We start from the raw sequence: 27770 nt of genomic DNA on the forward strand, positions 1-27770 counted from the left end.
GCTGCCTTTCCTCTTGAGACAAATGTCAAAAATATTTTTAGCTATTCAACGTGATCTGAACCACAAAGTGTCACCCACTGAATGGCTCTAATGTTAGTTAGGATCTCATCGTGGTTTAAAGGTCAAATATTGAACAAAAATGAGGACAAAGTCAGGACAGATTGGAAGTTGTTTGTAACAATTTTAGAATACATGTTCAGCGGAGGGAAAAGAGTCTGGCGCTTCCAGCCAATCACGTCTTCAGCTGATTTCACTGATTAGTTTCTCCTATCTCGTGGAGGCTGTATTGATTGCTTGTAAAGAGAAGAGAAAGTGAAATCTCTTGGTCTTGCATGGCGCATGATTGTCTATTTGTGTTACACACTGTTAATTACAAGACCCTGAACCTTTCACAGCTTTACTAAAAGAAAAAACAAAACCTATCACTGAATCTACTTTTAGTGAGCTTTTCATTGGATATTTTAATACCTTTTTTCAATATCACACATTAAAACAGTGAATAATTAACATCAATGGAAGCAGCTTTCTGGGGGCAGAAAACTAAAAATGGTTCACATCTATTAAAGAATCTTATAATGTATTAAAGGGGAGAAAATGATTAACAACACTTGGAAATTGACAGTGCAATCAGCAACCATCTGACTACAGCTCTGTTGAGATGTATGAGTATTTATCTCAGCATGTTAATGTGAGTGCAATAAACAAGGCTTCATTTCCAGGAAGGCAAATTACCTAAATGTGGAAAATTACAAAGTAGAGAACACTGAAACATTTCTTTTCTCCCCAAATATGTTACCACTTCTCTCTGAGCCATGAATTACCCAAAAGTATGCCTCCTCCAGGAAACAGAAGTTCACAACTTATCTCTCCTCTCTCCTTGTGTTGCTGGGGAAGAACAGAGGAGTGTGTTATGACTAACCGCTCAGCCTGGCGAGCGTTTATTACGTCAAAAAGTCACACACTCATCAGCAGCCTTCTGTACCAGCTGAATGTGCATTCAGTTAAAACTTGGGGTACAAAGACTAGCCACGACACTGAAACAGTTTGACACGAAAGATGCGTCTTTGTGTAACAGTGCACAGTAGAGACTTACAGTGCATCTTAATAAGAAGGGTGTGAAGAGAGCATTAAGCGGAGCACTGTTGCAAACAGCGATGCTCCACTTGATCTAACAATATGTGTGCCAAAGTGGATTTCACATAACCCCACAATGGTTTTATTAATACTGTGCTAGAGAGGAAGAGGACACAACTTTATTGTTAGTGAGAATTTGCAGTTTCTCTACCATACTCCCTACGATATCAGACATTTTTTAAAGATTGACTAAATAAAATAGAAGGTGGAGGACTTGCTGATAGACGTTTTTTATAGCAGACATCATCATAGCAGGTAAAACACAGGTGTAACTAATAACCTTAATCTTGGCTTCATTTTACTGACATTCCCTAGTTAGCCATGTCACAGAGTCAGCATGCACAATACCACAGCCCAAGAACTGAATGTTATGTTCATTATTCATTAATGTCATTCGTTAAACCTGTGGTTTTCCTGCTATGACATGTCAAACCGTGCAGAAGCCTCATTAAAAATGTGACATTTTTTTAAAGGAATACTATGACTTTTTGGGGATTATATTCCTTCTCACCTTGACTCAGAAGATAAGATCAATATCTTTTTATCTTGTCGTTCAATGCAGAGTAGCTCTGTGACATGTTTAGCTTAGCTTAGCACAAACACTGGAAGCACAGGGAAATAACTAGCGTAGATCCAGCAAAAGTGCCTTCCGACAAATCCAAAGCTGTAGTATGTACAAATTGTGTTCTGTGTATTTAACACTTGTAATTAAACAAGACAATGTTGTGAACTTATACACACTGGAGCTATTTCCTAACAAACAACAGCTGGGCCTGTGAATGTATGCAGCTTCTTTGTCATAGACCGTAAATAAAGATGGACGTAACAAGGTGTGACATCACACATTAGAGATGTTGTCTTCCACGCTCTGGGACACCAATCAGTGCACACTTGGTTTAACGCCAGCTACTTTAGCTGAGGGCAGGTATCTTAATCAAGTCACATTAAACTTGCAGAAATATTGCAACAATAGTTCGACTCAGTGTGAGTCCCAGTGCCGGGAAGAGCAGCAGGTGAGCGAACTGTCAATCACAACTGTCAATCAACGCTCACACAGCAGACATCAAAGCTACTATCAGTCTTTAAATCTTTTTAATGGAGCAATAATTTCCAATATGACCACCAGCACACTTAAAAGAGGGCCAAAATGTAACGATTGAGACTATAATGACTGAAAATTATTGACTTAGTATTTCTAGAGAGAAGTTAATGCTTTTTGAATGGGAGTCTATTGGAGCCAGCATCAAACAGGCGTCGGTGGCGTTGCACTTTAACGTGCTTCCACATTGGCTCCAGCTTCAAGATGTGGTAGTTGCCGCTTGTTTTTAGTCCTGTTCTCACAGTGAAGTTTCCAGCTTTGCACACTCCTATATCTGAACAAAACCCAGTTGATTGTTGTGTATTTCTGGCCAGCGTGCTAGCATAATACAAAATGAAAATAAAGCAGTTTTCGAGCTGTATAGAAGCACAGTTTTTTCATCCTGCCTGCAAAGCCACACAGACAATCATGACGCAAGCTGTAGCTGAAAGGTGCCTACTGAGCTATTAACATTATAAAGAGTGCTTTTTAGCCTTAGTTTTGTTGATGTGAGATGTCAAAATGTCTGCTGTGAAAATGGAAAGCAGAAAGTCATTTTTCACCTTCAATATCAATCTTTTCTCATATAACTCCCAGAAAGACAACAAAAACAAGCATTTTGGTACTATAGGTTTAATACATATACATATATATTTATATGTATGTATATATTCTATGACACAAAAGGTGGGAAAAGGAAATTAATTTAAATGTCAGAATGTAGTGAAAACTGTAGTTAGGTTTCATATCGCCAACATAAGTCACGTTTGAGCAGATGTCTGACCGGCGCAACAGGCTGCCGGTTTCCCAGCAGGCGTACTCTCTCTCAGCCTCCATACACTAATGAAGAACAGCCTCAGGCCAGACTAGAGGCTCAAGGTTACATACCTGCGATCTCTCCTCACAAAGAAATCAGCAGCACCCATCTTAGAGAGATAAACAGTACTCAGCTCTGCTTGGATGGAGGCTGACTCACTGTCTCAGTCTGTGGAAATGTCTGCTGTTCCTTGGCCACTGCTTAAGCTCTCTTTTCTGCGATTTCTAATCTTCTGGAAACAGTGTTGCTGTCGGAAACCGCCAGAGAAGACCCAAGAAATCATTTTGAATCAGAAATGTCAGAACCTGTTCGCACTTGCACACAGATCATCATGCAGTATTGTTTTTGTCATTAAACTGATTTGACCTTCATACATGATCTACAGACACAGAAACACATGACTTTACAACAACCTCAGCAAGTTCAATAATCACTATGTGTTTTTCAAACTCATGTCAGGCTCTGACATCACTATTGTTTCCTTCACTTTACACTAATTGACTCTAATATCTCTCTGCTCATCAGCTTTCAAAATAACAAGCCATGTGATGTAAACAGAAATCATTCTTGCTCTCGTTGCTGGCTCACTAAATATTCGAGCTGCCTGCAAAATGGGTTGCATGTTATTTTCATACGTCGGTGGTTGAGGCGATACCTAGCCCCGTTAATTATTCATGTGTCAGAAAATGTGTGCACCTGTTCTCCTCTCAGACAGAGAGAAGGAGGAGAAGATGAAATTGATCTTGATTCCATACATCCAAGTAAAGCAGTGAATGCAGATACAGCAGTGTCAGCTGATAATGATGTCTTGGGACTGCTCTGCTACTGAAATATTATTTAGATGCTTTGGTTCAGACTGAAATATCTCAGCAACTATTGGATAGATTGTCATGAAATTTTGCACAGACTTCCATAGTTCCCAGAGGATGAAGGGTAATGACTTTTATGATCCCCTGACTTGTTATTTTGTGCCACCATGACATTTTGTGTGAAATGTCTTGAAAACAATTGGATGGATTGCAATGAGTTGTGGTTCAGACAGTCATGTTCCCCTCAGGACGTCAGGATTATAATCACATTGGTAAAATTTATGACATTCCCATCAGCCTCAGCTTTGTGTTTAGTGCTAATTAGCAAATGATAGCATGCTAACATGCTAAACTGAGATGCATGATACTATGCTGACATTTACCTCATTGCACCACTAAATGCCACGTTCATGTCAGTTGGGGTTATCGTAATTACAACTTTTCAACTTGTAAATAGCACTCAAATTATTAGGACTGAGAAACTCTGACTGAGATTTTTCTGTAAGCTCCAATATATCCGACTTGGGTGTGTGTATGTGCTTGTGTATGTGCTGGTATACTATGTAGATCTATATGTGATAGTGTATATAAAAAAGAAAGCTTACTGAAATTTAGGCAAAAAACCCAGTTGAGCATGCAATTTATAGTAAATGGGCACAACTGAAAATACAGTAGTCTCTGAAGAACCTGTCAATGATTTATACAAGCTGTTATTTAAGACATGGTTCAGACTATGACTTTGTTTCCTTTCCAGCATTAAAGCTGTAAATATGAAAATAAAAATAAATGAAATAAAACCTGAATGAAACTGACGTTCAATATAATTAAACTCAAATTTAAAGTCCCTTTTCACTCAAAAATGTGTCTTGTTTATTGTTAGCTCACTGTTGATGTTTTCACATCCATACAATGCTCTGTATGGCAACTGAAGCCACACAAAGCATTGTATGGAACACCATGTGACAGCGAGATAGAAAATTATTGACCATAACATACATTTTTTCTACAGCTGCGGTGCACCTGATGTTTACCACTAAATCACATATAGCATAAAATACTACAACTTTGCCGTCTCCCATTTTTTTCTCTCTTTTCTCAATCTCTTACTCTCTCTTCTGTATTTCTTCTGTCTTTTATTCTTCAACAGGAATACCTGTGTCCACTGAAGCGGTTTGTGTAGAGGAGCATGTTGTGACAGCCATGTCTCTGGAGATGGAGAAGACCATCACCAAGCTGATGTACGACTTCCAGAGAAACTCAACCTCTGATGATGACTCTGGATGTGCACTGGAGGAATACGCCTGGGTTCCCCCCGGCCTCAGCCCCGAGCAGGTATACAAGCTCCAAAATTTCCTCTCCTTGGATATTCACCTCACATCCGTAACCCTTTCCCCGTTGCGCTTCATTAGCGAATGCTTATTTTTGTCCGGCATAGCCAGACCGTATCAAATTGAACCAAATCGGTTGGAAGAATTTAATTATTTGGATGATAAAGTATCTGTGGCATTTTCCTAATAATCCAGAGATGGAAAATTCACTGATCTGAAAACAAGACAATTGATCATTATTGTTTTTAAATCCCCTTCATGGTGTTTTAGTCTCTTGGGGTTGAGGAGGGGGACAAGAGGGAAGGGCAGGGATGACATACAAAACACTGCGACTTAGCTGCGAGGCGTTTCATGGAAGAAGAATTGTAAGGACATTGTTGAGCTGCCAGTGTTAAAGCTGACACTGTGTAAGAACTAAGTTCACAGTCAGACTGACAACCGTGACCAAATCATGAAAATGAACCACAGGCTGATTAGCTGATTGCATTGTTTATAAGAACAGATGTGACGCAATGGATGAATTGAGTAAACGTTGACTGAGTCACTGTTTCAGCAATTATTAATCAAACTTTTATGTACTGAAATATATGGGGTTATGTTTATCCAGGTGGAGTCTTATTGCACATACAGAAACAGCATAGAAAAAGCTATTTCCCGGATCACCGTCAAGTATATTATTATCTATAGAAATATGACAGAAACATGTCACTTTGGAATTGTGTGTATATTGTCATTTTTCCATTTAAGGATGATTTTGGTATGCTAAGCATCAATTTGTTCTGTATTTTCATGTGTCCGATTTAAACCCAGAGGAATGGAAGTAATTTGAGACAGTGAATGTTTGGATGAATCTAATTGAAGCTGTGTGGCAATGTGTTTATGCATTCAGGTTCCACAATTCCCCGTCTGGACTCATTTGCAGTTTAAATGCCTTTTAATTGCATGCATGACCAAGCTAATGTAATCAATTGTGCATATCCAGAAGAAGATATTTCCTCATCATCATTTTTTATTTTTGTCTGCTGTTTTTGTCAGTTGTGACATAAGATAAACATGGCTCTGTTCAACTATATTGAGTATAAACACTTCTGTCTATATTTAGTGAGTGCAGCACTCTAATACAACAGGCCTCCTAAGGCTCTGTTAACAGATGACAAGCTGGGCTGATAACAGTCATTTTCTCCAGTCAGCCATCTTGACAGGATGCTGAAAGAGGCTGCAGCTTCTCTCATCCAACAGGAGGTGTAGGCAATTGTAGCTGCCTGTTGCTTTTTTTTTTCTTTTTCTAATGCACATGAATGTAATGATTTTTAAGCCTGTCACTTGTGGTTTCTTTCCGCACAAAGTCATTAGTATGACTCGCATTTTGAAAGAAAATCATTTAATGTAGTACAGTTCATTGAGCTGTCAGAACTGAAAATCCCCAATTTTGACGACATTTTCTGTGACAACGTTCATTTGTGTCAGGATTAGCTTGTTGAAATGTTTTATTCCCATGTTTCTGACAAAATGTTCCTAACTGAGGAGCCCCTTGCTTATCTGTCTACTACTGACCATCTCTGACCCAGTTTCCAGTAAATTCTAACTGTATTTCTAATTGATTATACAGATAATTGCTGCAACATAACATGTAAAGCCATATTTTTCCTCTTTATCACTCTTCATTATCTAAAACTAAAAGAGAGAGCCTCCTATAAGTTATGTTTGACCAAATAACAGAAAGCTCAAAGCAGAGACAAAGCAATCAAGGAAAGTTTGTTTTTGCAGCCTGACAAGTCAAACATAATACATGACAACAAAGAAAAAAATGCAGAGTGAATATTCATTGATATACTTGTGGTTGTCCTTCAACGCTAACCTGTTTACTCCCCTTCTCGTCTCATTTGAAGATCAGAATCTGGAAAAACCTCAAACAATCCTGAGCAGCAACACTGTCATAAGGCTCGATGTCAGTCTTTACAGTGCAGAATAAATAAGTGGATGGGCTACAGAGAATCTGAGGGGCAGCACTCAGAGACTTCCTTTCCCTCTCACTCTCCACCCCACTGATTGGATTGCCACAACTTCAGCAAAATAGATCTTTACACTGCATTGAACACTGGGCCACTTTGTGTCAGAGGCTGTTTTGCTGAAATCAGAGACAAGTGACAAGATTGCTTTCGATCTCTTCAGTGTTTACTTCTCAAACACCAATCAAGGTTTTCTGTATTCACCCACTAACATGCAAATACAAAAGGATGTTTAGAGCTTGGATGTTTGGAAGTCCTTCTGCATCACGAATTCTAATTGCAATACCAGTAACTGAGACTTCCTTTAAGGAATCTGAATATCAGCTTCTGAAAATTTAAAGAAGCTGCTTCTGCTCAAGGTTGTGTCTGCAGCAGCAGCAGCACGGAGCTCATTTTGCTGCACGCTTTCAATTCCAGACACTGATTTCCAAGGACAGCCATGATGGAGGACAAAACAAAAACAAATTGTATTCGCATGAAGATCATGATACATTTATTTAAGTAGAAGTAATTTCAGATTCATTTAGGTTGGGTTTGTCACCATGAATTAATGAAATGAGGTAGATTATGTAAATTATCCTATGTTCAACTCAACAGAACGGACACATAATGACATAATGTTATATTATACTTCATATTTGAACATGAAGTTTTATCAGAACTGCATGTTGTTTGTTTCAGGTGCATCAGTATTATAACTCCTTACCAGAAGAGAAGGTCCCCTATATAAACAGCCCTGGAGAGAAATATCGCATCAAACAACTGCTTCACCAATTGCCACCACATGACAATGAGGTAAATCATTTTTTTAATAGCTAAATTCTGTCACGCCTTGGTAGATTAACAATTTATTGTTATTATGACTTCCACTAGTTCAGGAACATTTTGGTTTTTAATACAACAACTGTACTTGAATTGATGTTCAGGTGCGTTATTGTAACGCATTGGACGAGGAGGAGAAAAGGGAGCTAAAGATCTTCAGCAACCAACGGAAGAAGGAGAACCTGGGCAGGGGCAACGTCCGTCCTTTCCCCTTGACTATTAATGGGGCCATATGCGATAAGGTAAAACCAAGAACTAGTTTTATTTCCTTTTTCCCTGTTGTCCCTCTTGTTGTTATTCTATCTGTGTAATTCAGCCCATTTTTAAATTATATTTTTGGTTTTGCTCGACTGGGCTTCTTTTTGATGTTTCATCAGATAGATGAAACAGATAAGAAGTAGAAAATACTTCAATCTTGAAAGCATCACAGTTATTTCAAGAAGAATTATATCCCTCCCTCTTCATGACCTACAGTTTGTATTAATATTTTTTCTCTCCCTTTTTTCCCACCCCTACTTGATCCCTTTCCTTTCCTCTTCTCTTCTCTTCTCTTCTCTTCTCTTCTCTTCTCTTCTCTTCTCTTCTCTTCTCATCTTTTCTTTTCTCTTCTCTTCTCTTCTCTTCTCTTCTCTTCTCTTCTCTTCTCTTCTCTTCTCTTCTCTTCTCTTCTCTTCTCTGTTCTTGTCCACCTTTTATTTTCTTATCCTTCCCTTTCTTCTCCTCTCCTCTCCTACAGTGTGGTGGTCAGATAAACGGAGGGGACATTGTAGTGTTTGCTGTGAGGGCGGGTCATGGAAAATGTTGGCACCCTCATTGCTTTGTCTGCAGCATGTGTGAGGAGCTGTTGGTGGATCTCATCTACTTCTACCAGGATGGCAAAATCTACTGTGGCCGGCACCACGCTGAGAGGCTGAAACCCCGCTGCTGTGCCTGTGATGAGGTGCGTCTGGGTTGGAAATAGCTGAATGGTTCCTTGCTCAGAGACTTGGACGTGATTAAAACTGGTGTGGAGTGAAAAGATGTCTCACTATTCTTGCCATTTTACAGAAAGTCTGCTTGTTTGTGTTACTGTGATGTGTGGCAAGCAGGCATGACATAAAAGTAAAAATAGTTCTGGCCGCGTTGCTTTGCACGAGTTGAAGTCTGGTGAGGTTTACTGAAAAATAATGACATGCAGTAACTCAGGTGTCATTTCTATTTGATAAAAATGGTTTGATTTTCCTTAACTCACAGAAATAGTTATGTATGATTGATGCAAGGGCTGCTACAAACAATTATTCTCACCATCGATTAATCTGCCAATTATTTTCTCCATTAATCGATTGTTCATTAAGTTTATGAAATGTCAAAAAGTAGGAAAGAAGACCTATCCTTGTTTCTTCTGAGTCTAAGGTAACTTCTTGAGATGTTTTGTCCAACCAATTGTCCAAAACCTGACAATATTCAATTTACAGTGATATAAAACACAGAAAAGCAGCAAATCTTCATATCTGAGAAGCTGGAACTAACATATTTTTGGCGTTTTTCTTGAAAAATTACTGAAACGATTAGTTGATTATCAAAATAGTTGCCGCCTAATCATTGCAGCTCTAACTGACACATACTGACATATATATCTGATATGACACAAAGATTTCTGATAGCTGGCAATACTGGAGGATAGTGAGCCAAATCTCTTTATGATAACAATGATTTGAGTTTATTTTTTATGTAGCCTAAAGAAATTAGGTGACATTCAGTTTTGAATGTCATACAAAGAATGTCTAGATCATCAGTGTTATCAGATCAGTTGTAAACTCAATGTTTTTTAGGGCGGTGATTCACAAGGGTCAAGAGATCAATCTGAGGGGTTGCGAGATGCTTAACAGGATAAAAAAGAAAAAAAACAGTTCTGTTCCACAAGATATTTATTTACTCATTCACATATGTAACGTGTGATGAGGGGTAACAAGTAGACATTGCTTTATAAAAGTTCATAGGGTAAAAAGTTTAGGAGCCACTGTCCTAAGGAGAACAAATAAATATCATGAAAATAATAATGGACCAAGGGTGGAGCCCTGAGGTACCCCAAACATCATCACTACCCAGGATGATCTGGCCTCTTCAACATTAAAAGTCATCTTTGCAAATGTAAAACAAGCTAATATTTATCTTTTTCTTTACATTAACTCATACATTTAATTCAACTCAATTGAACCTCTGTGTAGAATGTCTCTGCTGATTATAATGTCTTGCTCATGCAGATTATCTTTGCCGATGAATGCACCGAGGCAGAGGGCAGGCACTGGCACATGAAGCACTTCTGTTGCTACGAGTGTGAGACCACCCTCGGCGGCCAGCGCTACATCATGAAGGATGGGCGGCCACACTGCTGCAACTGCTTCGAGTCCCTTTATGCAGAGTACTGTGACGCATGTGGAGAACACATAGGTACAACACATGTTTTTTTTATTGTTGCTTCAAGACAAATATAAACTGTTACAAAAACACAAACACATTTTTCTTACAGTAACATCATAGAAAACCTCTAACAGCCATTTATTGTGAGCAAGGGTATTATCAGCCCTGTGAGCCTTGTGTGCCACAGCTGTGGAGAGGCGGAGTCGGTGCAGCGAGATGTGGATAGTTATTATCATCACCAAGCTCCAGTAACAGTGAATGAGTGTGTTTCAGAGGATGGGCCCATGTTGTATCCAGATGGGAGCTGTGAAAGATGATTACTTCCTTCAGCAGGAGCAGTTCTGCTGAAATTTATTTGTGCTTTCTTACAAATCCAGTGATCATGTATGGGCACTGACTCACAAATGTTTTCCCTTTAATAGAGAAAAGGCTGTTTGTACAAAATTACTCCATTATATCTGGAAAAAATTAGCTTAACATAATGGCTCAACTCAGACTGTGGGCTATATTCATTAGTAGCAACAGACTTTGTAGAATAACATTTTTACAGTAGCATTAGCAATAGCTGCCATCAGATTACCATTTTTCAGCAGTTAAAGCTAGAACCCTTGAGTATTTCCTAATAAACTTTCTTTCTGGTATGTTATGTATTAATGTTATTTGTCTTATCAAAGGCATTGACCAAGGCCAAATGACATATGATGGGCAGCACTGGCACGCAACTGAGGAATGTTTTTGCTGTGCCCGTTGCAAACGCTCTCTGCTGGGCCGCCCCTTCCTGCCAAAGCAGGGACAGATCTTCTGCTCACGGTCCTGCAGCGCTGGACAGGTAGTTGACTGACAAATAACTTATTATGAATAATATTTAATTGTTATATTTTTTAGAAGGACAAATTTTTCATTATGACCATATATATCAGCAGCTAAATGATTTTACTAATCTGTTTTATCAGGATCCAGATGAGTCTGACTCCTCAGACTCGGCCTTCCAGAGTGCCCGTTCCCGTGAGTCCCGCCACAGCACCAAGATTGGGAAAAAGGAGCGCAGGAATGCTGAGCAGGAGCGGCGGAGTGCCGAGGCCCGCCAGTCAGCTCCTCCACCCATGCCTGACCGTCTGTCGGCTGAAATTGATCCTCTATCTGGTCAGATGGACCGTTTAAGCCTCTCCTCTAGCCAGACCCCGAGCAGGACACCTAACCGTACACCCAGCCGCACTCCAAGCCGTGCCCCGAGTCTTAACCAGGTGTGGATGAGTCGGGATGATCCCTACGTCCCTTCTGCTGCTTATGAGGGCCCCCAGCTGGAACCCTCCCCCACTCCAACATCTATACATCTGCTGGGTCAGTGTAACCCCAGGCAGGGTTACAATCCCAACACAAATGCTCATCCTCCAGCCCAGACTCCTGCCAACCCAGGGAAGAGGCCTGACTCCTGGGGGAAGGAACAAGGCAATACCAAGAGGACCCCTATGGCGGCCCTGAGGGGCCACTCCTTTAATGAAAACTGGATCCACCACAGTCAGGATGAGTTCAGGCCCAACAAGCTACGCACCCAGATGAGCTTCAATGAGATGTCTAGCCAGAACCAGGGTTTCTCTGACAAGAGGAGCATCAGCCTGCATGGATTCCAGAGAGACGGCAGGCCCCCACTAACCAGGAGGAACCCCATCAATGCCATGAGCTTCAATGAGCCCCTCACTCCTCTAGAACAGACCCCTCGTGGATCCATGGACTCCCTCACTATGTCCAATGCTACAGGTACAGTGTGACAAATGATACAAGGTGATAAAATATAATATAATGCCAAATGGTATAAAAATATGACATGTGATTTCTTATTTTAGCAGGTAACTCTCTGGATGGGGTCAGTAGGCGTCAGGAGCATTTGTCAAGATTCTCTATGCCTGACCTGAGTAAGGACTCAGGTGTGAATGTTTCTGAGAAGAGCAACATGGGAACGCTCAGCTCCTCAGTCCAGTTCCACAGCACAGAGTCACTGTCCTCCTCTCGCCCCTACAACAACAACATGTACACTCCGCTGAGAGTGGGCTACCCACTGCAGTACTGGGATGGCCCACAGCCGCTGGGCTTTGACAGCAAAGGTCATGTCGGGGTGATGGGCAGCAGTGGGAACCTGCGGATGGCTCCCATGAGCGACAGGATGCCCCGCCGACGCATAAATGGGCAGGAACCTGTATCCCAGCAGCAACAGCCACAACCAAGACGTCGCAAACACCATCGTGGAAACCACGGTAACGGACAGCACCGCAGTGGCCGCCACCACAAACGCTCTCGCCGTTCTCGCTCTGATAACGCCCTGCACCTGGTGGCGGACCGGCCCGCTCAAATGGTGGAGCTGCCCTACCGCCGTGTTCAGGAGGATTACGATCGCTTCCCTTCCGGTCACGCTGCCCGGGAGTTGTTTGGTCTGGAACCAGGTGGCTACAGACAGCAGCCCCATCGGCCCTGTCCCCGCACCACTTCTGATCTCACCCTGCAGAATGCTGGATGGCAGCCTGTGGGGCTGGGCGGGCCATGCTGGGGCGATGGGTACATGGAGGCTGCTGACCCCTGGTGCTCCAGCTGCTCCTCTTCCTCCGAGTCAGAGGGAGATGAGGGTTATTTCCTGGGTGAACCAATCCCTCGGCCCGTGCAGCTGTGCTACATCAACAACGAGGAGCTGCGCCATCGCTACAGCCCCTCTGGGATAGTTGGCCATCATGGACCTCTGCATGGACCGATTCATGGCCAGCTGCATACCCGCCAGAGAAGGAAGAGCAAAAACTGCATAATTTCATAGATATAGAGCAAAAAGATGGTGAGGGATGAGCAGGAGAGTGAAAGAGATGAGAGAGAGAAGTAAGGAGACGGTAAAAGCAACAGAGAGGAGGAACAGAGGGAGTGGGAAGGTGAGAGTGAGACAGTTGACAGTGAGAGTGAATAGAGTGTTTGTGTATGAGTTTGTGTGTCTGCGTGTGTGTGTTGGGGTTGAAGAGACAAAAAGGCCTATTTTTTGTGCTTGTGAGCTTACACAACTCTACACCGGGTAGTGTTTGTGTACACCTACACAGAATGATCTAATCATAAGAGGAAGCTCAGCTGGCTTACACAACAGAGATGTTTACAATGATGGAGATCAAATCCGCTGATGGCACCAGGAGGCAACGATGAATCTGACTACTAAATATGACTGTGGTCGAGGTAACATGATGTGTGTGCGTGTCTGTGTGTGTATCCATGTTACAGAGAGATCGAACAATACCATTACAGTTTGAAAAGGGAAGTAAAACTGCAGTGATCTGACTGTTCATGTCACAGCTCAGTGAAGCTCTGGGCAGTAAACTTATTCTATGTGGACAAACCAGAAATTGTGTTGGGATAGTGAAAGCTACGTGCTAGATTCCAAGCTATGTCATTGTTTACCTCAGTGGAAACCAAATGCTGCTGGAATATAGTGTTGGCTTGCTAGCCCGGTTATCACCTTGTACAAATAGTCTGTTGAACCTTGTGCTCTACATAGCCAGCTCTCCATGCTTTACCAAGGACAGAGCGCCGGACAGCCTCTGCTCCTTGACCATTCAGGCACAGTAACGTCAGGTATGGTCCCGTTTTCTCTTCTGCAACATGCTTTGTTTTTTGAGAGTTACCTATAGATGAGTAAGAATTAAAATAATAATGCTAACAATAATAATAACAATGCAAATAATAATTATAATAATATTAAAGAATAATACCTGTTAAATGTATATATAGTAATAAACTTAATAAAGTAATGGATGTAGTAATGTAAATGTCATGTACATATGGTCTTAAATATTTATATATTTTGTAACTAAAGAATCATTATTTGTATAACATGATGTAGAGATAGGGAGACTTGCATGTCAATTTGTTGTTGTTGTCTCATACTGAAAATAAAGTGTACTTCAATGAACAACCAGCACGTTGTATCTCATATTGAGTTGTCTGGTTGGTTGTGACTGACCTCTGACCGGTTACCTTGAGTTGAAACTCTAGGTTTATCCCAAATTACTCCCAAAAGAGTATGTAGTGTGTTCATTCAAAAAAAGTCACCAATAACAATGTACACTCTTGTCCCATGATGGAGGAAATGGAGGAGCTGCTCAAAATTGCAAAAAAAATTAAATAAATAAAGATGGTGGTATCTAGGAATACAAAAAAATATATATTGCAATTTCTGAAAACATTTAACTGTTTGCTGTTTTTTAAAGTGTGTTTGTTGCTTTTTGTATAATTTCCTATTGGAATAAAATGGTAAAGTACAATGATTTTTTTTGTAAACTACTGAAAAATTTGTATATAGTATGGAATTCAGAGACAGCTGCAAATGTGTGGCTGAGGTGTCTGTAGTTTGATCAGGTGATCAAACTAGAGTCCTACAGGATATACTGTATACTGTGAGTGATATATTGGCCAATTAGGTTCACAGTTTTTCAAGTCAACACTGTGGTACCCCAATGAATATGGAAACAGGTTTTATCTTGCTGTAATCATTCCTCCTGTTCATACTGACCATTAGAAGATCCCTTCCTAATGGACTTTAAATGTCAATGATGGGAGACTAAACCCACAATCGTTCCATGCAAAAATATACTTAAAAGTTTATTTCCAGCTTATGAGGTTTCAGCCATCCAAATCACTCAAATCAAGCAGATATCTTCCAAAGTTACTGTCTTTTTAGTACAGAATTACCTCTTTGACTTTCCCCAGACAGTGGTTTGGACACAACTTCCCATTCCCTTGAATGAAAAAGAGTGTCAAAGGGGAAGGACAAAAAGGTAATTCTGTACCAAAAAGACAGTAACTTTGGAAGATATCCACTTGATTTGACTAACTCTGACTACAGAAGTATAATATTAGCTTCAGATAAACATTTAAATACATTTCTGCTCAAAGGGAGGACTGTGGACTTTGTCCCCCATCATTTACATTGTAAGCACATTAGGATGGGATTTTATAAAGGCAGAATGAGTAGGATTTTCCTAAAAAAGAAAACAATGTATAGACTCATATAAAAATAATCTCACTGAAAGCAGATCTTCCTAACTCTGTATGAATGTTTGGTACCTGCAGGATGAACCATGTCTGTGAGCGGGTAAAATGGCTATCAACATTCAATAAATAAAACAAGTGCTGATCTCTCCTCACTGATAGAGCAGGCAGGCCAGTTTCTTTTGATATAGTAGGCAATAGTGTGTCCAATAACTATCTCCAGTGATGAAATGCGGAGTGATATACTGCATCTAAAGGTTTGAGAGTGGAACTGGCCGCTCGCCCATAATAACATCCCTGTAGTCCAATACAGGGAGGAAAACTGCTTCAACAATTCTTTTCCTTGTAAATAAAGGAAAGCAAGATTTCTCAGCTTTGATAACATTTCAATATGGACTTTAAAAGTAAGTTTTTCATCGACCCAAATGCCTACATATTGATAGTATTACACTCTCTCTATTGTGGTGTTATTAATAGAACAAATTTCAATACTATTATAGTTCATATTTCTTGCATTTGAAAACAACATCCATTTTGTCTTTGCACAGTTTAGGACAAGTTTCAAAATTATGACGGTGTTTTTGAAGGAGGTTAAATGATAGTTGTAGATTTCGAGTGGCAGCATGAATAGAACCTGCACAGGAATTAAGGACCGTGTCATCTGCATATAGATGGAAGTTACAATTGTACAATGAAGAGGTAATTTTGTTTATATAAATAGTGAATAAAACTGGGACAGAACCTTGGGGAACTCCCTTTGTAATAGGGAAAAAAGAAGACTGAATACCTTTCTTGACACACTGCGACCTAGCAGAAAGAAAACGCTGAAACCACAGGCAGCTAGCATTGTCAAACCCAAAGAAGAAAGTCATTGTAAAGCCCCCAAGCTGAGATAATTCTTTCAGACTTTGGAAAGCTCCCTCCAGAGCCACAGAAGACATTATTCAACTGTTTTTCAGGCTGAGTGGTGCCCATCCTCCTCCCCATGATAAGTAAACTGTAAAATTGGTGGAGATGTACAGACCAGGACATTTTACAATTGAAAAATAAACTTGTCAGTCTGGTGTGCTCCTGAATAACTTCAAACATTTCTTTGGCATTACTGTACTGCAACATCTTGTTATCTATCAGCTGATATCTATCTACATACTGATGTATCAGTCAGTCTCTGGATCAAACATTGACAGAAATCTGCACTCCTTCCTCTTTGTACAAATGTTCAAACACTAAACAATGTGTGGCCTAGTCACCTACTGACCCATTTCTGTATTTCCTGCTACAATTTGATTTTGTCTTGCCCATCCAGCCATGAATAAATCACTGAAAACATTAGTAACAACATGTTTAATATGCATTATACAAAATTAGATAAAAAAAAATATTGAAAAGTGAGTGATCATAAATTAAGCACAGTCAGATATGAAAATATATCTTAAAGGGGACCTATTATGCATTTCCTTATTTTCAGTCATATATGTATAATGTCACATTGTCAGATGTTCATATTAGAGGTGGCCAAAACGTCAAAAAATGAGGTAAACGCATGTAGAAGTAATCTCTGTGAGCAAAAAGCACCGGCTTCAGACAGCTCTGAATTCTCAGTTTCCAAAAGTTTTTTCTACTTTCAGTCTGAGCCAATGATGGCTTGTGACGGATTTCTTTATATGGTCATCTGCTCCACGCACAGCGCTTAAATGCACTGCTCCGCTCTGCTAAAATTATGGCATTTTTCCATTGTTTTGGGGTCAGTCACGCCAAGTCGAGCTGGCACTCTGTGAGTGTTTTTCCATTTCACAGCATGGCAAAGTAAAATAAATTGTTAACCTGTTGGAGGTGAGCAGCTCTTCATCAAACATCATCATCACTGTCCCGGCCTTAAAGAGACAGAGGCTACAACGGCCTGTTAGAGACAGAGGCTGAACCGAGGGGCTGCATAAAGGGTTTGAAGAGTATGCAAAGCTACTCTTGTGGAGTCCAAAAATAAAAATATAGAAATTAGCATAATAGGTCCCCTTTAAAGACACAAAAAGCAATACAACCAGTCAAGTCATGTCATGTCATCACATTCTCAAAATTAGAAGCAGTATCAAAAGTTTCAATCAAAGTTTCCTTTTCATATTTCACCAGTGTTGATCAGAGTTTCAGCATAAGGTCAAGCACAGAGAAGGATTTTGTCCAGGCAGCAGGATGTATGAGCTAAAAAACTCTACTGGCAAACACAAAAGCAGCGTTTAATCATCTTATAAAAGATTTAACCAGAGGGATCTATGGTAGGAAGACGGGCAGGAGTGTGTGTCTGATTAGTGAGACGGCTCCTTGGAGTCGTAGTCCTCTATAAATTTCTCCATGGCATCCACACAGCGTTTGCCGATGTCCCTGAGGTTCTCCTGCAGCGAGGACTGGATGGGGTGCTCCAGAGACGGGTCCTTTGCTATCAGCATCTTTACCACAAGGCCGAACATTTCACATTCCTGATAGTACACCTGTAAGACACACATTCATGGAGAATTTAAATGGCATGAAGGTACGAAAAGTGACAAGAATTGGTAAAAAAAAAAAAAAAAGAGAAGAGGAAGTGGGAGTGTTGGAGGGAAAGAAAGAGAGCACAACTAATTAGTTGAGTGAGAAGTCGTGTCATGTGTTTGCAATTACCACCGAATGGATTAACAAAACGCTCACATGCAGGCTGTTCACAAGTATCATGTGTGTCTGTATACAGAGTATTTGTGGACAAGTTTGCATCAGTTACCTGTTGCCAGACTGCCTCTACAATCCTGCAACCATGGAGATATGAAAAGCAAGAGGCCATCTTTTCCATCAAGTGGGTGGAAACATACACACACACACACAAACACACACACACACGCGCGCGCGCGCGCTCTCTCTCACACACAAACACACAGCCAATGAGCCAAGCCTCATGTGATGTCTGTCACATTGAAGACAGCATTAAAGCACGTGTTGAAGCCTCTTGTTAAACAGGTGATCCGGGATAAATAGCCTTGTTTTAAGTTTTTGCTCAATTAGCAGAAAAATAAGAACAGAAAAATAACACCATCAGTCATGTAAAGCAAAGAATAAGACCTCTTATTTTTCAGGCTCGCAAAAGTGAAGACAGTGATGACATTCAAGTTGCCTCAGGCTCATCATTTCAAAGTTTATGTTTAGACGACAGAAAACAAATCTTTTTTTCTTGTCTCATGTCTCCAAGCGCTTTCAAAGATCTTCCCTGTCACTCTTCCTCTAATCCCAGCTTCTCTTATCTCTCCTCCCTCTATCTGTTTATAACTATCCCTTCTCCCAAGGTGTGTGCGTCTGTGCAATGACACTCCTCTACCTCATCTATCTCTCTCCTCTTCTGTTGGATGGCTCTGTCTCGTGCCGCCGTCTGGCTTGCAGTTAAAGGGAGCTCCAAATCTCTGCTTCGTTCTCTTTCTTTGCTTTTGGTCCCCCTGTGATCTCTCTCTTTGCTTTGGTTCCTGCCACTCTGAGAAACCTGAAAGAGAAAATGGGACAAAACAGTTGGACTACAGTAATCAGACAGTTGGCCAAGAACATGGGTGCAAACGCTGATGATGACTGACCTGCTAAAGATGCAAAGCAAAAGATGACTAGAAAGAGAAGTTCCACGTGTCAACTTGTAACACTAAGGCAAGTGAATAAGTCTGAATATGTTCTGATTGCATATTTAGTCCATGCCAATGAATAGTCATAGTTTGCATGTTTAAATAATTTGTTAATAATTTGGAGCACAGAATAAGCCACTAGCAAGAACATCATCTTGGTTGTCAGGTTGTAAAAATCCCATTTGTGGCTGTCTTCCCCCAGCATAACCCCTGATTTAGCCATTAATGCAGTACCTAAAAGTTTATATTCAAGCTGCCATAGCCAATATTTGTAGATTAACAATAAATCAAATTACTACATGTAGTGAGAAAGGGGACTCGTGGGGACAGGAGAAATTTATCACCTGACTGTCTACAGAGCATTTTAGTGTTTTTTGGCTCATTGTTTTGATTTTATAGCCAGTAGCTTTACTGTTTTTCACTCTCACTGCTCTCATAGTGTTGTTTCCAGCTACAGCTGCTGTTTTCAGCAAAAAGAGCTCTAAAAATCCAATGTACGCTACCTGTCCAGCGCCAAACAGCAGAAAACAAAGTTAGCAGCTAGCTAGTGAACATAGTGGAGCATTAGCTGCTACAGATATTTCCGTCAGGAGTCGGTAGACAACAACACAGAGCTAAAAGGAGAGTGAATATTGGACTTATATTCATTAGGTGGCCCAAGAGATACTACTTAAAATAAATGTTGCTCCACATTTGCTGAATATGTAAATAAGCCACTGTTCGCTAACATGTACGCAAAATCAACTCTTTAAAATATGTCAGTGTTGTGTTAACATCTTCTTTCTGGTGCCCTAAGTGACCAAAATAATAGTTAACAAGTAATTTAATGCAGGTTTAATGAGTTGTTCAGTTACTTAGCCTCTAACAGCATCAAGTCTGTAGTTATAAAGGTTAATAAGTCATTAATAAAGGAGGATATGTTTATTACCTCCTATTTAGCCATAAAGATGAATTAAATACCTAGATACAGAGACAATGAAAGTTGTACTAGAGAAGGAAATACACCAGCTGAAGGGACGTCTTACAACCTGACAACCCAAAAGCTTTTCTTACTCTTGATCTTCAAAGCATACATAAAGTATTGCACTACAAAATGGCACCATAAAATATCAGTGCTGCACATAACAAAACTGCTTTTCCTGATTACATTTTATAGAGGGTTGTTTGCATAATATTAATTGCGGTCGTACTTTGATAAATCTACATTTAACTTCTAAATGAAGAAATGTTCTCACTCAACGCGATCATAATCAAATATTTTCCTGTTAACTGTGTTTAGCAGCATCAAGATTAATAACAAATATTAATAAAATATTAATAACTAACATGATAAGAACATTTAGTTGTTTTCCTGACTTGTCAATCACAGATCTGTACCGTCACTAAACTTATGTTATCAACAGCTCCAGTCACATTTATTAACACAGTGCTGATTAGAGTATTGACTGAAAGAAATAAGAAACCAGCCCAATGATTCTTTGATTCTCTCTTTCGTTCTTCCTCCACTACAACAGTGATCAGCAGTGATTCATCATGTGCTGCTCCGCTCCTCGCTGTGTTTAGGTCAGCCAAGAAATTTATGCGATCATGTAATTTCAGCCTTTTTTGCAGCACATGAGCTGTTCCCATAAGTCTCTGCTCTGATTTTATGTCTGATGAACAAACACGGCACATCAGGTAAAACTGTAATGGGAAAACCTTGAATAAAATATTAACTATTAAATATTAACATTAAAACAACTACCGATTTTGTTGATGTTTCAGACAATTATTAATGACGTTTGTTATGATGTGAAGTATTTCTCCTAGAGCTCAGATTATTATTTGATTAACCGACGACAGAAAAACTAATGTGATAAGCGATTTGATTTTTTTTTTAAGCAGAAACATTCTCTGGTTCCAGCTTCTACAATGGGAGGACTTGCTGCTTTTCTGTCATTGCAAACTGAATATATTTGGAGTTTGCACTTTTGGTTATACAAAATAAGACATTTGAAAATGTCACTTTTGGTTTTAGGGAATTGTGACAAGCATTTTTCAGTATTTTATGACATTTTAAAGACCCAGCAGTTACTCAGGAAATTATTCTGCAGCTTAATTGATAATGATTGTTATTTGAAGCTGTGGTGACAAAAAAATTTTACCATTTAAAATGAATGTCATCTTCAAATGTTTTTATTTTCTGGTCAGAATAAAGCTTTTAGAAATCATATCTCAATACCAACAATCAGACAAATCAATATTCTGTAGGGAAGTTTAGTATTAGGTTTTAAGGGATGGATGGAGCACCATAGTTTTCCACAACCCATATAGAAAGCAGGTTTTTCTGCCTGTGAACTTACGATGAACTGAATGTCCTTGTCTCTGCTGGCAGTGCGCCTGGGTGAGAAAGGTCTAGTAGCTGGAAAACAGACAAACCAGAAGGTCAGTACAACACAGGAATTTGTCTACTATCTGAAACAAAATGATTGATACATGTTAGTAGAGTCTTCTTTTTCCTTTCACCATGCCTGCAGGTACTTATCTCTTGGGTGCATCTTTAGGTCACCATTGATGTTTAAAGCCTCCTAATCAACCTCTCTGTCTCCTCGGGCTCCTGTTAGAACAACACTCATTTTCTTGGCAGGTATTGAGGTCTATAATCAATATAACTTTAAGCAGAATCTGCTGATATTTGGGAAACTTTCCTTGCAACATTGGACTGCAGTATTCCTATGTGAAGCAATAGCTTTGTTATGGCTCATTATATACTGCTGGCTCCTCTCTCTCTCTCATATATACACACAAATCAGCGATGAGTCACCATCATCGCACCATCACTCTGGCACACGAAAAACCTGTTCCACACTCACACATACACAAACGCACACCTCCACAGTGCTGCAGTGTGCGCACAGATACAGTGCCTGAGTGCGAGAGAAGATAAAAACATACAGTACCAACAGCTCAGTCGTTAACAACAACATACCGAGCCACTTCATACCAGCAACAGATGAAGAGAAATCTGAAACACGAGCTTCATAATTAGTGTTAAAACCAAGGAAACATAATCATAACAGATTTTAAAGTCCTCCTGTTTACTTCCAGACTTCACACTGACAACTGATGAGGTCATCCTCATGTTTCTTATAAATCTACCTGTAACTAAACTACATTATTTTCAGACATACTGTGTAACAGCTCGACTACTATCAACTCGTTAAGAGTGTTGACGTGATCCGTCTATTGATTCCAGGAAAAGCTTCTTAGTTATCAGTATTATGTAACACTGGTTTGTTGCTACCAGAATGTGACTACCTACCAACCACCAGATACCACGATGAGCAAATGCCCTCCAAGTATTTGTAATGCAAAGAGCTCATGAAAATGCTCTGTTGCCTGTGTTTGCTTGCACTGCCACCCAGTGGTCATTTAATAAAGTGCACAAAGATACTGTAGAGCTCATGTAAATATACTGTATATGCATGTATAAATATGTTCATATACACAGAGGGTGGAGACAATAAGACAGAGGCTTACATTACATTTGTTAAGTTTATAATATTATTTATTTGTGTAGTTTGTGGTGGTGTTTTATCATTATAATGTACATGTGCCTCTGTTATTGCATTTAATCCCTAAAGCAGAAAATACTCTCCTTCCAACTCACAGATTCATTCACTTTATGGCCAAAAGTATATTGACACCCAAACATTACAGTCATATCTGATTGGTATACATCTCATTCTAAACCCATGGCCACTCATATGCTGCTATAAAAGCCTCCACTCTTCTGGGAAGGTTTTCCACAAGATTTTGGCTGCAGGGATTTGCTCCCATTCAGCCTCAAGAGAAATGACGGAAATAATATCAGTGCAGCTGGTGCTTAATTGGTCCAGTCTGCTTAAAATGAAGTCGAACCAGAAGCAGTTTATATACCTTCAAAGAAACTAACTCATGTCTATCATTGTTAAAATAGGTAGGTGAAGAGGTTATTATGGTGGTGGGTGTTTTCAAATTTGCTGCAGCCAGTTTTCTTTGTTGCATGAATAAAGTTGCTTGCTTAGCATGTATTTTTTAAAATATGAAATATGATATTTTTGATAATCATGTGCCAAAAGTAAGGATAAAACAATATTGTAGTATTTTCAGAGTGCTTTTATAGTTTTGTCAGCAACACATTTGGACGTCCAAGGTCGGTAGTAAGCACCAATCATGAACTGTAACGTTCTTGGTTTGAGTTCAGTCAGGGACATTTGTTGCACCACTTTCACCACTTATTTCCTGTCTTCTCTCTGCTGAAATATCTTTTTGGTCCTCCAGCCCTTTATAACTGTATTTACTACAATTAAAACCTGTGATAGTCTGGTTTGAACCTTCATCAGCTACATAGTCTTAAAATCCTGCCACATACACTGTGCAACAAGGAAACATCATCTTTAAAATAACAAAAAAAAAAGCAAATGTTATACAACTTCAAACTGACTTATTTACATTATTTATATTCTTGTGCATAAGAAATGGTAGTGTGAACACCAGAGCTAGAAATCCCAGTTGTCTGCAATACTGACAATAGGTGAATAAGTCCTGATAAAAATCATGCACTGGAACTTGTTATTACTGGTTGACTCCACTGCACAGGAAGTCTTAGCAAGGTTGAGTCCTGATGACATTGTGAGTACAAAAATAGCTGACGCCATCATATTAATAGCCAAAGGTGTTTGATGAGGTTGAAATTGGAGCCTTGTGCAGGCCAGTCAAGTTCTTCCACACCAAACATCAGAAAAGTAATTTCTTTATGAACCTCGCTTTGTGCACAGGGAGCTTGCGATGGACTTCCCCAAACTGTTGCCACATAAAATATCATTACATGCTGTGGCATTAAAGACGCCCTCCAGGCATGTTTTAAAGACAGATAGAAATACTGTTTTGAATAATCATTTGTGTCTGATTTTTTTTTTTCCACAAAAAAAGTTCAATTATTTAAAATACTTTAAAATGACATCTACTCCTTCCTCATAAAAAAAAATCCAGAGGCTATGAAAATTTTTTGTTTCAAAAGTTTAACTGCTGGACACAAAATGTCTCCTGCTTCACAATAAAGTTTGTTTGCAGTGGGGGCTTCAAGTGTCCACATCATATACAATATGTGGACTACGGTTGGCTCCAAACTAGTTGTGATGTCACAAATCATGCTCGTAGTGATATACTCAGATTTAATGAAGTAAACAAAGAGAAACTTTCCACTTTCAGCAGATAAATATGAAAACAGCCGACAGCATTCTGCACAGTGAAGCTCAAACATCCGACGTTATGATTTCCCTTAACAGGAACGTAATCAAAACCTTTAAATCTGCCCCAGTCTAAACATACTTTTGGCTGTATAGTGTGACCTGATGTGTATGTTCAGTAAATGTTCAAATGAACATAAACTTACTGCTGTTTTGTTTTGGAGGTGAACTCCCATCAGCGCTCTCTCTCTTCTCATATCGCTCCTTCTTTTGATCCCTATCCCTCTGCTCGTATCTCTCCTTCTCTCGCTCCCTCTCCCTCAGTGCAATGTGGTGAAGTTTAGGGTGGAAATGATCCCTCCGGCTGAAGTAAGAATGGGGTTTGAAGTAATGGTACTTGTGGCTGCTGAAGCCAGGTTTGTAGAATGAATGGTCTTCCCTCGAAAAACTGCAACATGAGAAGGAAAACGCTTTCAGAGCAGCCACAGTTGGCAATACTTTGCAGGTAAAAAAAGTCAACTGTTCATACTGGACATGGAAACAGAACACACTGTAAGGAAAATACAATATAATGTGCTCCCTGATCTCGCCATTTCAGTCTTACCGAGGCTTGTAGAATCGCCCTGCAAACTTGGGCTTGTAAGAACTGGATAGCCACGCCCTCGGCCTGGATGGACTTCGCACTCTCCTGATCGGCCTCTTCTCATCCTGAATCAACAGGGGTAAACCGATTTATCACAGCGTCGTGCTTACAAAGAGAGCAGAACAATCTTACAGTCTAAAAAGGTCATTTGAGACATGACATCTCAGAACAAGACGTACTTGAGTTGGAGACACAGAGCTGTCAGCGGGCCTCTTGTCAGCAGACTCCTCACTGTGTTCCTTGTGCCACGACGTGGAGCCCTGCAGAAAGAAAGCACCGTGTTAACAGTTAATATCGTGTATGATATTATTAGAGCTGAAAAAGTTAACAATTAATCGATCAGTTGAGTAATAGAAAAATAACTGGCAATTATTTTGATAATTGGTAAAAAAAGTCATTTTTCAAGCTAAAAAAGTCAAACATTGTCTGGTTTCAGCTTCTCAAATGGGAGGATTTGTCTCTTTCTTTGTCTTGTGTGAAAGTAAACTAAATACATATACAGTGTATATATACAGTACATATACAGTATATAGTGTATAAAAACAGTATATACAGTATATATAGTGTATATATACTGTATATATATACACTATATATACAGGATATAGTGTTTATATACACTATATCCTGTATATATATACTGTATATATACACTATATATACAGTATATAGTGTATATAAACAGTATATAAACAGTATATAGAGTATATAGTGTATATATACAGTATATCCTAGGATGGTGTCAGGCTAACATGAAATGTAGATACATTCACATACACAAGACACAAGACATAAGACACATGCACATTCACATTTCCAAGTATTATCACAATCATTCATCTTACACGAGACACATACACCTCTCATCCAAACATAAATACACACACACACACACACACTTCACATTAGTTAAATCAAAGAAATAATAGACAGGTTAACCAATAATTACAGTTATCATTAGTTGCAACTCTAGATATTGTAATACAAATAATACAGAAACATTGCAGATGTTATTCCTTAAGAAAATAAAGATGTATTTAGTGTTTTAAGGATTTTCAAACTGTGCATTGGTTCTTTAAATATAATGTGATACTGAGGATTAGCAACTCAGGAAATCTAATTTACATTTAGTTGTTGTAAACTCTATGAGTGTCAGGAAAGTATTGAATGTCTTTACAACACACTGAGAGATAACTATTGAATATATATATATATATATACATACATAAAAAAGTCAATACCACACTGTTTGTCTGTCATAGTCTCTTGTGAGTGACACTGTGGTAAAATAAAATGTTTTAATACTACTCAGTTTCTTGAAAAGAAACCTGTTTATCTTTAAGCTATTCATTAAGTGCTCTAAGGCAGTGGTTCTAAAATTTTTTCATGTCAAGGATCCCTAAACTGACTGCGGACCCCTATCTGATAAGATTTTTTCTTTTAGATGTTTTATTAGAGAAAGTGTGTGAAACCTATGAGAAGAATATTCATACATTCTGTCACTGTGTTATGGAATTATAGTGAAAATAAATTATTCCCCTTTAAGTTATTCCTCCTGCTTGGGACCCCCTAGAACCTCTTCAAAGCTCCCTGGGGGTCCCACACTCCACTTTGAGAACCACTTCTCTAAGGTGTATAGCATCACTTGTGTGTGTGTGTGTGTGTGTCCTCCTGTGATACTCATTGGTGCCCTCATGTGCTTAAAAAGGTTTCCTGTGGTGTTTCTGTTAATGCACTTGATATGTGTAAAGTACTTTTCTAAATATTTATAAGTACAGTTTTTGTTGGTGTCCTGTCCCTCAGTTATTGGTTTTATTTCAAATGATTGAACATGAAGGTGTAATTTATTTATTTATTTATTTATTTATTTTTCGGGGGGGTGGGGGGGTTTAGCAGACTTATGATGAATCACTTAGTGACAGCTGTCAGTTTTTACTCCTCACTCCCAGGAAATGGTTTTACCTTGCTTTGCTGCGGGTCCTGTGGTCGAGCATGATCCATGTCCGCCAGTTTTGCAGGTCGAAGTCTGCTCTTTATGAATGACTTCCCTTCTTCGTAAAAATCCACACCAGGAAGCGCGCGTGACCTCTCAAAAGTGTCTCGAGAGGTGACTTCTTTGCATTTCTGTCTCTTTCACGGTCTATCAGCTCGCACACTGGACCGTGTCGACTAGTTTAGTGTGTGTACTTTAAGTTAAATATCTCACACGGTGTCCACGAGCAACAACCTGCGTTTAGTGAGAGTTGCGCAGCAGTGTTTTTACTTCCTTTTTCAACAGCCACCCAATCAGATTCAGACTGCAGCCATAAAGTCTAATCAAAACCGAAACATTACAACCGGGCAACGCCGCTTATAAAGTCACGCAGGCGCAGTCCACAATGAATTATTATTACTGAATTACAGTAATGTGGGACAATTTCTGCAACTCGCACTTCAGCAGTATATTTTGATATGAAGCCATTAAAATTATATCCGCAACTAATACCACTCTGATATCCCCATGGTGTTTTCAAAGCATTATAAGAAAAGAGAATATCACACTCGGAGAAGACATGTCAAATGTAAAAGTGCTCCCTGTGCCAAAGTGTCCCAGATTATGTGCATTCCCTGATGTGGGACAGTTCAGGCTGAAATCTGGGACACTGACTTCTCTGTTCAGTAACACTCAAGGCCAAAGTCCAAGCCCATGTTTGGTCACTGCAATGTTTTTGTTGTTACAGATAGTATAGTAATGTGTTATATTAGGCATATGCATTATGTACTAATATTAGTAATAATATAATTTGCAATCTGTCTAAAAATAACTATTAATGGCATTGCACATTATTAACAACATATATAACTGGCCCACAATAGTAAAACCAGCTGTCCCACATTTCAA

At 39.5% G+C, this 27770-nt stretch overlaps 2 protein-coding genes across 3 annotated transcripts in view; one reads left to right on the forward strand and one right to left on the reverse strand.

Moving 5' to 3' along the window:
* LOC121895811 (prickle-like protein 2) overlaps nucleotides 1–14337 on the forward strand; it is a 37248-nt gene extending 22911 nt beyond the window's left edge. Inside the window, exons 2-9 of one of the 2 annotated variants that reach the window (XM_042409270.1) lie at nucleotides 4986–5170; nucleotides 7857–7970; nucleotides 8102–8239; nucleotides 8734–8937; nucleotides 10241–10427; nucleotides 11072–11226; nucleotides 11351–12155; nucleotides 12242–14337. In XM_042409270.1, the coding sequence (XP_042265204.1) occupies nucleotides 5039–5170; nucleotides 7857–7970; nucleotides 8102–8239; nucleotides 8734–8937; nucleotides 10241–10427; nucleotides 11072–11226; nucleotides 11351–12155; nucleotides 12242–13197 (2691 nt within the window). In that variant the 5' untranslated portion in view covers nucleotides 4986–5038 and the 3' untranslated portion in view covers nucleotides 13198–14337. The remainder of the gene's footprint in view (nucleotides 1–4985; nucleotides 5171–7856; nucleotides 7971–8101; nucleotides 8240–8733; nucleotides 8938–10240; nucleotides 10428–11071; nucleotides 11227–11350; nucleotides 12156–12241) is intronic. The other variant, XM_042409271.1, reaches the window with a different exon arrangement.
* Nucleotides 14338–17276: 2939 nt separating this feature from the next.
* Nucleotides 17277–27226, reverse strand: LOC121895927 (periphilin-1). The gene is made up of 7 exons (XM_042409483.1): nucleotides 26852–27226; nucleotides 25069–25149; nucleotides 24851–24954; nucleotides 24453–24694; nucleotides 21379–21437; nucleotides 18748–18906; nucleotides 17277–17893 (listed from the first exon to the last, which is right to left on the reverse strand). The coding sequence occupies exons 1-7, from the start codon at nucleotides 26888–26890 to the stop codon at nucleotides 17711–17713; spliced, it is 867 nt and encodes a 288-aa protein (XP_042265417.1). The 5' UTR covers nucleotides 26891–27226; the 3' UTR covers nucleotides 17277–17710.
* Nucleotides 27227–27770: the final 544 nt, after the last annotated feature.

Source organism: Thunnus maccoyii, chromosome 4 (genome assembly GCF_910596095.1).
Source record: "Thunnus maccoyii chromosome 4, fThuMac1.1, whole genome shotgun sequence".
In the NCBI taxonomy this organism is placed as follows: domain Eukaryota; kingdom Metazoa; phylum Chordata; class Actinopteri; order Scombriformes; family Scombridae; genus Thunnus; species Thunnus maccoyii.